The sequence below is a fragment of the Dermacentor albipictus genome, chromosome 8 (genome assembly GCF_038994185.2).
Source record: "Dermacentor albipictus isolate Rhodes 1998 colony chromosome 8, USDA_Dalb.pri_finalv2, whole genome shotgun sequence".
Taxonomy (NCBI): domain Eukaryota; kingdom Metazoa; phylum Arthropoda; class Arachnida; order Ixodida; family Ixodidae; genus Dermacentor; species Dermacentor albipictus.
In genome coordinates this window covers 121,303,344-121,313,675 of record NC_091828.1, presented here as the reverse complement: position 1 = coordinate 121,313,675, position 10,332 = coordinate 121,303,344, and the positions used below count along the sequence as shown (strand labels likewise).

At 44.4% G+C, this 10,332-nt stretch overlaps 1 protein-coding gene and 1 pseudogene across 1 annotated transcript; both read left to right on the top strand.

Annotated features, from left to right (window-relative positions):
* Positions 1–123: 123 nt before the first annotated feature.
* mRpL12 (mitochondrial ribosomal protein L12) lies at positions 124–4,696 on the top strand. Its single transcript, XM_070524364.1, has 5 exons — positions 124–265; positions 414–579; positions 855–929; positions 3,532–3,663; positions 4,379–4,696. The coding sequence occupies exons 1-5, from the start codon at positions 183–185 to the stop codon at positions 4,493–4,495; spliced, it is 573 nt and encodes a 190-aa protein (XP_070380465.1). The 5' UTR covers positions 124–182; the 3' UTR covers positions 4,496–4,696.
* LOC139049351 (U2 spliceosomal RNA) lies at positions 2,370–2,547 on the top strand (annotated as a pseudogene).
* Positions 4,697–10,332: the final 5,636 nt, after the last annotated feature.

Sequence of the window (10,332 nt, the reverse complement as noted above, 5' to 3'; positions counted from 1 at the left end):
CCCTAAAATAATTATTGTTCTAAAATGTTTTGTGCATTAAATTTTGCGACAAAGTTGTGTTTTAGCTAGCAGTTTTTATAGCTGCGGAGCTGCTCTGTGAGCTAGCGGAGCATGTGTTTTGCGGCCTGAGGGTTAGAATCGGTTTCGGCGTGTAAAATTTGTTTTAGTTACGGCCAGCAAATATGTCTCTTTCACTTGCCCTCGCACGTAGGTGTGGGTCGGTCCTATCGACGCGAAGGCATTGCGTCCGAGCGATTCACAAAAGGTATGCGTCTTGTCGCTAGCAATCGCTCGATCGCCCTAGCGCACATGGTTTTCTTGCGCCGACGATGGAGCACGCATTCTACGCATCCGCATTTTCTTTCGCGGAGATGTGGAGAATTCATGAGTTTCGTGTCGCCTTTTGATTTCAGATGCACGACGCCTGCCGCATCCACCGTAAAGTACAGCACGGAGGCGCTAGCACAGCCTGCTCCGAGCACAGAGGAAAGGCATTATCCCGAGAAAATCACTCGGATAGTGGACGACATCGCCAAGCTGACGCTCATGGAAGTCGCCGACTTGAACGAACTTCTTAAGGTACGAGGCTCCGACGGCTCTGTCCGCGCATTCCGTGTCGCTCACGACGAAGCGATCAATTGCGTGAAGTTAATCTTTTTTCTTTTTTTCTTAAAGTTGATGTTTTGCGTTCCTGCACGGCATTTCTGTGTGTGACTTGTGTAGCGGTACGGTTAGAGCCAGGAATGCACCGTGCAACAAGGAAAGGGAAATATCAATGCGCTGTTACGAACGTAGCGTATTTGCGTGCGGGTACAGTGTTAACATTGATGTATTTCTTTGTTTGATACTTACAGAAAACACTTAACATTCAAGAAACACCTATGATGGCTGGAGCTTGGGCAGCACCAGCGGCTGCTGCACCACAGGAGGTAACTACGGTCATAGGAACACAGTGGCGCTTTTCAGTGAATGCGTATCAACCTCCTTGAAGCCCTTGGGTTCAGCGGGAGCAGTGGTAAAGCAAACAGGTCCGCAATAGACATCAGTAAGAGGCGATTGGAGGATTGGTGGAAGAAAAGTAGGGAAACGACAAAGGACGGAGACGTACAAAAGCACAGTTCGCAACAGGATATCAGAAAATTTGGACGTGGTAGTTCATAGTGGTTTTTTTTTTTTCATTGGTTAACCTAGGTAGGATATTAGGCAGCATAGTAGCAAGAGCTTGGTGGCGCAAGCCACCGCCCCGTTCCAAAGGGGACGCTCATAACATCCATCCATCCATCCATCCGTATATAACGATGTGTCGCATGTTATCAACTTATTAACGTGAACGCATTGAATCAAGCTGGAACTTCTTGAAACCTGCAGAAGTATTATGACAGGTCATACAGCATATGCTCTCACATCGTGACGATTGCTTTGTTGCTTGTCGCTCACTTTCGTAATCTGACTTTGCAGATGTGGCTATTATGATTGCAAAGATATGAACTTGTTGAACAGCACTTGGTGTACACCTTGAAGCGTTGTTAGCCTGCTTGTTGTCACTGAAGCCATTCGTACTATATTCCTGTTTTTACTTCTATATTAGCAAGTTACCATTTACACTCCTTTGTGAAGCTTCCTGTTTCGACGCCTGTTGTGCGTCACATGTGCCTCTGAGATGTGTAGTCACCCAAACTTTTATTTGCAATTACAAGTTATGCTTTTGCACCCATATGTATCTGTGTCTGAAGCCACTTGCGTGTCACACATATAATCGCAAAGAAATTCACTGCCATTCCACTCTGTGAAGGCGGATGACCAGCGAAGCTGTGTATGTTGGCCTCTTAATGGCGTAATACATAAAACGCCATATGCACATAAATGAAAGGCGAGGCACGACTGGTCGCTGCTTCACGATGTTGAGCCTCGGAAGGTGATTAGGCACCGAGGGGTATACATACCTATGTATTGTTGTAAAACGTGGCACGACACCTTTTACTAACGAGTGTCGGCACGTAGAACAGACACGTACCTCACTGCACTCCGAGGGCGCACATTGCTTCACCGTAGCCAAGGCGATTGTGCATTGGTCGACATCCCACACTGCAGTAATGGTTGTGAGGTCACTCGAAAACCACAACTGGTCACACACAGCATAGGCGACACAAAATGGGTTCCCCACAAGCTCCCTCTGAAACCTGGCCGTTGCTCCGGTGAAACGTTCCAAGTTTGCGGAATCGGGGCCACATGGACGGTTCGCATTTCTTTGCGTCTCGCGGTCCTAGTGGGCAGCACGCTTACGGGACCGTCACCAAGGCAGAGTGAAAGGAAAGGAGATACGCAAGCGCTTGGAACGCCGACAAAGAGAGGGCGGTACAAACGTAGACATGGCTGACACGGGTCAAAGTGTAGTATCTCTTCTTATCAGCTTAATATTTGACGGGTTGTATTTGGACCTAAGATATTAAACTTATTTTTGCAAGTTGGCGGAGTGCTTAAAGCCTGTTTCACTTCAGCCGCGGGTCGGCCTGGTATTGCACTGTCTTCAGGATTGGCCCACGGACGGGGAGAAATTCTCTATCTACACGGCTCAGTAGACGACACAATTTTTTTCCCAGAACGTAGCCGTATACAGCTTTGCTGTAAAAGCAAAAGAAAGAGGCATAATGGTGCGCGCCTAAATCTCTCAGGCAGCAGATGTCCACTGAGTGTATGTTTGATTAAGCTACGATATGTGTTGCAGTAAACACGAGGCTTCGCCAAGGTGCTTCAGCTTGTGCGTCTTGTTAGTGCAAGTTCATCAACATGCATTTAACGTGACGATTGATAAGCAATAATGCACACTTTAGTGGCCCCATTTGCCAAGCCATACCTGAGCTTGCTATCCTAAGTCAATCCAGTGGCAGTTTTAAGCGACGAACAGTATGCTTTTTTTTTCTTGACTTTTTAGATGTACTGTATTACCCGCTGTTGTAGACAGCTACTGTCTACCAGAAGGTTTTCTGACAGACAGGTCCGCAGTAACTCTCCCTTTAAGTTAATTCAAATGTTTTTTCCACTGAGAGCAAACTTCTCTTTCTCTTTTTTTTTTTCCCCTTTTAGGAACAGCCTACGAGCTGGATTTTTGCACACTGAAACACTATTTTGAGTTGGCAGTTTGCAGCATCAGTTGCCGGTGACTTCGACAGAGCCACCGTGAACGTACATCCATAGAACTGGTGTTGAAACATTTGGGGAGCTTTAGACCTCCATACCAGAAAAACCCACCATGTGAGGCCTGTCATAGTATATTTTTTACAGCTTGGATGTTAAATTTATTGTTCCCAAATGTTGTCCAGGTAGCTGCATCCTTTCTGTTTGGACTTTCAATCTGCTTAGTACAGAATTCTTGTACTTTTTCATCTCTTGTGTTTCATCAAGTCAAATTTGAATCCCCTCCTATGTAGCACTCACTAGTTCTTTTACTTGTTTCATCTTTTGTTCTTAAACATCCATGTATGTTACTGTTGTTCTTCTATATCGGTTTCAACATTTTCCTACGACATGCAGGAGGACGAAGGTGACAAAATAGCTAAGGTGCAGACGTCATTCACAGTGAAGTTGGTCAAGTTCGACGATGCAAAGAAGATCCAGCTCATCAAGGAGATGAAGAACCTCATGGAGGGCATCAACCTTGTGCAGGTAACTCTACCATTTAGTGTTAGAATTGCCTTGAACATTGCAGATTCTTTTCTGTGGGTCACTTCTGTTAAAATAGGCTACTGGTAAGTCAAACAGATTTTGTTGCTTCATACATTCTAAAAAAAGTTTACGCCATTTTGAGCATATCTCGTCCCCTAACAGTAATTGTTGTCTGTCTTGCTTGTGTTTCCTTTACTGAAAACTCTGCACTCACTACTTTCCTGTTTAAAATGCTGTCTAGCATTGATAACATGCATGCCATTAATGACCTGGAAGTGCCAGGCACGGAGCATTAAATATATGAAAAGCATGCAAGATAAAAGACTATTATTGTTTTAGGACAAGAGATGCCTCAAAGAGCAGAAACATTTTTTATAGCATAGTACAAGTTCTTGCTGGGAGTCCACCGTATAATATACTTTGCAAAATGTGTTGCCATTTGGTGTGCTTATTCAACAATTCATAGCATACCTCAATGTATTCAGCAAAAGCAAAATAATGGGTGGATGCTAGAGACGGTGATGTTTTTGTTACGTAGCCATGCTGCCAAGGGATCTTGATGAACTGGCTAATGCCAGTAGGAGATGTCATACACTGCTGCTAGATGAAAAGGGATGCATCTATCTCTTAAGATTTTTATAAATTGCTTACTGAATTGCCTGTGCCCACGTTTTTCTATGTATCTTTTGGTTAACATATAACATTGTGTTTCCAGGCCAAGAAGTTTGTGGAGAGTGTGCCCCAGGTCGTGAAAGCAGACTTGGCAAAAGACGAGGCCGAGAAGCTAAAAGCAAGTATTGAGATGGCTGGCGGCACGTGCGAGATCATCTGAGGAGATGACGTGACCAGTGCTCACATGACGCTGTGTAGGAAATGTACAGTTTTTTGAAGGGATACGTGTTGCAACCTTAAACATTGTCCAGAGACACAAGTACTATCACAGAAACTGGGCATTTTTTTTTTCACATACATTTGTTTTGTGCCCCCATCTAAGGTGCCTGTATAGCATAGAAATAAAATAATTCATATGTTTCTTGTTTTGCCTTGTTATGACCCTGAGCTGGGATAAACAAAATGACTGACATGTCCTGCGCAAAGAACCTGTAAGTATCTCAAAATGTTCATCTGTAACTACTTTACCTATCTCTGTCCCTCATTCATTTGGCGAGTAAATGATATTTTGACTTTTCACCGTGACACCTGATAAGCAAACTGGTTAAACCCTTCACAATTTAACTGCTCACTGGCGTGACTGGTAGGTTTTAAACTTGTGACCCTGTTCTTCACAGCCTCTTTTGTAATGATCACTGACATCCATATTATTTGTTGCTATAACTACTCCTGACAACGTCTTCTGTGTAAGGGCATAGCCAATAAAGCAATTCTTTTCAACCACGCATACCATTTTTAGAGCGCAGCTTTTGGGCGCCTGTTCCTTTATCAAGCGTCGGCGTTGCCCCTCGTAACCGAGTGAACTAACAGCGAAGGGTAAAAGCTAATTCGGAGTGCAGCGTCAGATGAAAGACTGCGATAGCGAAGAGAGCGTGAGAAGAAAACTAGTGCCGCGCAAGACAGACTTCGCGGCGGCGATAGCTACGAGATGCAGTGCGCGTCGTCTCTATAGAAACAAAGCACTGCATAAGCGGAGGTCTGTCTGCGGCGGCTGCTGTGAATCGCGCCCATGCGCCGCCTATCGCAATTTTCCCGACTAGCTTATGATTCGCGAGGCAGTCGCGCCGTACATCGCTCCGTTTGCAACGAGACGGATTGTCCGCGCCGACCAATATATCGCCAAATACTTCAACAGCTGCGCTTAAATTTCGCATTAAAAAATATCGTAATCATCGTTTTTTTTTTTGCGCTTTGTGTTCCAGCGGTTCTAGCAATTGTTTATAGAGGGTGCGTGTCATAGAGTTACTATACTGACTCTAGAGGACAAGCTACCCATAGGGCCCCATGCATTAAAATCGGGAACCTCAAGAGCGCCGCCATGTTGCTACGCGCCGAGGTTGCCAGCTCCTGAGACGCTTGCTAGACTTGGTGACAGTAGTCAGTTTTAATCCGGCAACAGTAGCAGCGTAGCAGCATGGCGTCTCGCTTGTGGTGTTGTGATGTGTGCGTGCAGCCGTGTGTTTGGGCTTTATAAGTCGGTTCTTTATTCTATGTTGCGGGATGGTGTGGGTGTGGTCCATGTTGGCCGTACACCTGGCAGTTATGCGGTTTTCAGCGGTCACGCCTGTTGCAGGAGTGTCACTCGACGACGTTACGAGCTCGAAGCTGTGGTCAGATTCCTCGTTGGCGTTCCGTAATTATCTTCGCACGGGCGCGGTATGTTGCAAAAGCCGCTTTCGCGATCTATCGTCGTGACGATAGATCGGGTTTTTTATTATTATAAGCAATGATCCAGCTGTAGGGCACATGTAACCGACAAACGGAAGTCTCAGGAGAGCACCTGAGATGATAGTAGAGCAGGCGGCGCAGGAACTCCAGGGCACCCGAGGGACAGTGGGGGGATCAAAGCTCGAAGCAGAACGGTACGTAGGTTGGGGCCGCCGAGGCAGGTGTGTGCCAGGGAGTGTTCACACGGACAGCTCCCCAGGCACGCGCAGCCGTGCCTCGCAAGGTCGAGATACTTTAAAGGCACCTGCGCCCATTGTCTTTCTTTTGCCTCGGCGCAGTGAGCACGATTAACGAGAATAATGTGGAGGGCATCCGGTGCAGTCGCGAATGCATCATGACAAATGTAGCTCGCGTCGCCTGGCGTCTGTAGTAATATCAGAGTTGGTTGTATGAACTTAATGCATAATACGTTTTGTTACGGTACCTCAACGGAATTGGTCTAGAGGACGGTGTTGGTACATTTTTTCGTACCGCCCTAATCCTATGCCCCCACTACAAACACACACATACCCCCTTTTTTTATGTATACATACAATTCCTTGCCATGACGGATCATATAGCCTCCTTTATTTTTGAAAAATAGAGGCGGCTATGGACCGATTGACCAGTTCAAGTTGTCAACTTGTCAGTAACTGTCGTAGGAATCACTGTAATAAACATAATTCCACGATCGGATTGTTTACTTTCATTTTTTGTTGTAACACTGAGGACTACATAGAACTTTATTTTGTATATGTGAGAGAAGTATGTGGATATCACGAGCTTAAGCCAGTGTGCGATACACAGACAAAGCAGCTGCTACAACATGAACTGCATTGAGGGCCACACAACACATACGTAATTAAAGGTGCAAAATATAGGGGGAAGCTTCAAAATACGCTCTGTAGTACTGCAAAGTATAACATATATTGTATGTGTACAATAAATGTTCAAAAATACAATGCATCAATGTCCCATTTGCCTTCAAGTTTATTATGAAGTTCAAGTTTACTGAAATTTATTATGAGCATATGTACTACAGGAATCAACTAACACACCCGCAGTCAAGGTGGCTGTTCGAGGTGTGCTGGCTGCCTCAGTGTAAGAAAAAGAAATTGGGTAAATGTCGACACCAGTGCCACTGCTTCTTGCCTCTGACCTGCACGTGCCTCTGCGGCATCTGTGCACAAGTGTGCTGGTGTGGTGAGGCGTAGGAGTCATCCGAGAGAAAGAGTATTGTTTACATGGAGAAGTGGCTGTTCACATTGCCTGTCACTTTCCCTCAAATGTTTCCTTGGCAACTAGGGTGACACACCCGCAGTCAAGGTGGCTGTTCGAGGTGTGCTGGCTGCCTAAATGAAATAAAAAGAAATTAGATGAATGTCGATACCAGTGCTATTGCTAATTGTCTCTTACCTGCATGTGCCTCCACGGCCTCTTGGTTTGTGGAGTCTGTATGAGGGAGCTGCTGTGGCTAGGCGTAGGCATTGTCTAAGCAAAAAGAAAAGGCCATTTAAATGGGGAATTATGGAAATAAATGCAGTCATGTCTGCTTCTTGCACTCTTCTTGCCTAAAAGTTTTCAAACATAGTGTCCAGAACACACCAGCACTTTGACTGCTTCTGCTTTTTACCTGCAGGTGTTGTTGCGAGATCCTTAGTATGGCTGCATGCAGCATTGTAACACTTGGTGGAGGCATTTGAAGTGGTAGCCAAAAATATAAAGAATCATCCTTGTCTCCACGAATGCTTTCAATTTCTAAATGCAGTGGTAACTATTACTATTGGTGCAAGGCCCCCCCACATCTATGCGGCAAGTGCCATAGCTCGAAACTGAATTGTTCCTTTAGTGTTTCACAAGGCATCTGATATGTCCACATTAGATGTGATGTGTTTGTTTTTATTTATCCCAGTGTGGAGAGAGCATCATTAAATGGCTGAAGTACTATAGCGCCAAACAGACGACACAAGAAGAAGAGACACGGACGAGCGCTTATGTCCGTGTCTCTTCTTCTTGTGTCGTCTGTTTGGCGCTATAGTACTTCAGTAATATGCACCAACTAGCCCAACAAAAAGTTCTGCTGAAATATCATTAAATGTTTTGTTTATTTTTGCATGTCTTGTTTTTTGGTTTATTTCTGAATTTATCGTGATGCTAAAGTGACTTATGTAATGGCAATCAGCTTTTGTTTTGCAGAAAAACAATGCATTTCCTGACCCATTGTTTGACATCCCCTCACTCGCATAATTTTGCAGAGTATTCTACCTATATTGACTTGCTTGAACTCCACTAAAGGGTCTTGCATTTTTAATTACGACTCTTTCCTTAAAATAATTCGACACTTCTCATAATTTCTGTACCTTGGGCTTCTGATACTCTGCATTCACTATTTTTGCTTGTTTCTGACTAGAAATGTCTTCTTTAATTTAGAGCTTAAATTTTACCTTTGGAACGCACGGAAGGGCTTGCCATTGCATATCTGCATAAAAGGGAAACATGTTTCATTAATCATTTGCAAAATCCCATTGAAGATTGATGAATGCAGCTTGCAGTGTGATATGACTGAATGAGCCATAAAAGTAACTCATCTCACTTGGTAAATGAAAGCACATATTAGTGTGATGCACAAGATACGTTACACTAACGTGGTGGGTTCTCTTGCTTATACAGCAAAATAATCGGTGCGCGAGAAAAAAATTATTTTTGCATAACCCTTGTACACACTGACTTAAGGAAAATGAGCTGGAGCTGTCCACATGATGTACTTATTTTACCTGCGAGTATGGTCAACAAAAATGTGTCCCAGCTGCTTAGTGGTATTCCAGATTATGTCAGTATTGCATATGTGCCTGTTGTCGAAAATAATTGAATTTTGAAAGTGCTCGCAGGGATATGATGTGCATATCTGCAGTTTATGGATACATGTAAAAGACTCAGCATCAAGTGCAAGTGAACGGTCCCACAGGCCCGGAGTCGATCATGCAAATAGATTCGCTGCACAAATTTGTGACATGAAATGGCATGCAAGGAAGTGTTGAAAATATTCCATAGTTAATAAAACGCCTAAGCTATTAATATGTGGGTTGATGCACTCGTTATGCAAAACGGAGGTGAGGCGTGCAGACAGGAAACAAGAGTAGAGTATTTACAAGCAAACAACACGCGCGCCGCCCACTTCTCTACTCTTGTCCTGTCTGCACGCCTCACCTCTGTTTTGCATAATGAATCCTTACGAACTAGCTCAGCTTTCTGTCGTTCTAAGTCTCCATGCACTCTATTTCGTCCGCATTAGGCACTCGCCTCTTGATTACTTCGTGGCAAAGAAATACTCGGTCATCAGGCTGTTTTTCTGCTGTGGCCTTTGTAGAAGCATGATTGTTCAAAGTGCAACAATCAAACAGATTCTTTGAGTTGCTTGTGGCTTCGCCAATACAATTCCGGTGCGCTGGTCCGCCTGTCCAGCAATTTCCTACTGAAGGGAAACCTGCAAATAAAAACACCGCTCCGCATGCAGAAAAATGCTCTACTGTGACGCTTCTCGAACGATTGTGATGTACCACAAGAGCTGCCTACTCGCGTGATATTCTCAACAAGGAGATACATTCGTTTACTTACGTGTGAAGGTATATGCCAGACCACTTCGGGGCTTCGGTGGCACATAAGGCACGAGTGTGTCATAGCGTCCGATGTCGACGCGCGATCGCATGTCAAACGAAACTACTACGCATCCAAAAAAAAAGATTCGAAACCGAAATTCGCGTCATCCTTAATTGCATGAATGCGTACATCGTGATTTACATAAGTCACGGACTTAGCGATCACTTTCTTTAAACTTAATATTAACGTACCACCTTCATAAAGCCATCAGGTATGCGTTTTTAGGTGACAAAGCATAAGGTGACCTGTACTTGTTCTCAGCTCTTTCAATAGTAATTGCGCTGGCCACATTGACCAGTAGCAACAGGGCGGCGCCCTAGAGGTTCCCACTTTTCCGGCCCAGCTTTTCCTCTAGAGTTGCTCTACTAACTCTATGGTGCGTGTTACCACTATCCTTGACATAATTCTTTGTGTACCTATTTTTGTATGCCTTCTGTTTAAGACAGGAATTTTTTTCAATTAATTTCATCCCATCCAGAACTACAACCTGCGCATTCCTTTATTTAAAAAGAAAAGAGAACATCGTACATTAAATCTTTCATCCCCGTGTATTGTGTGGGACTGGCTTCACGCTCTGCGCAGCGCTTGCCTCGCTTCATTAGTCCACACGGTGGAAACCGGCGTAAGCAAAAA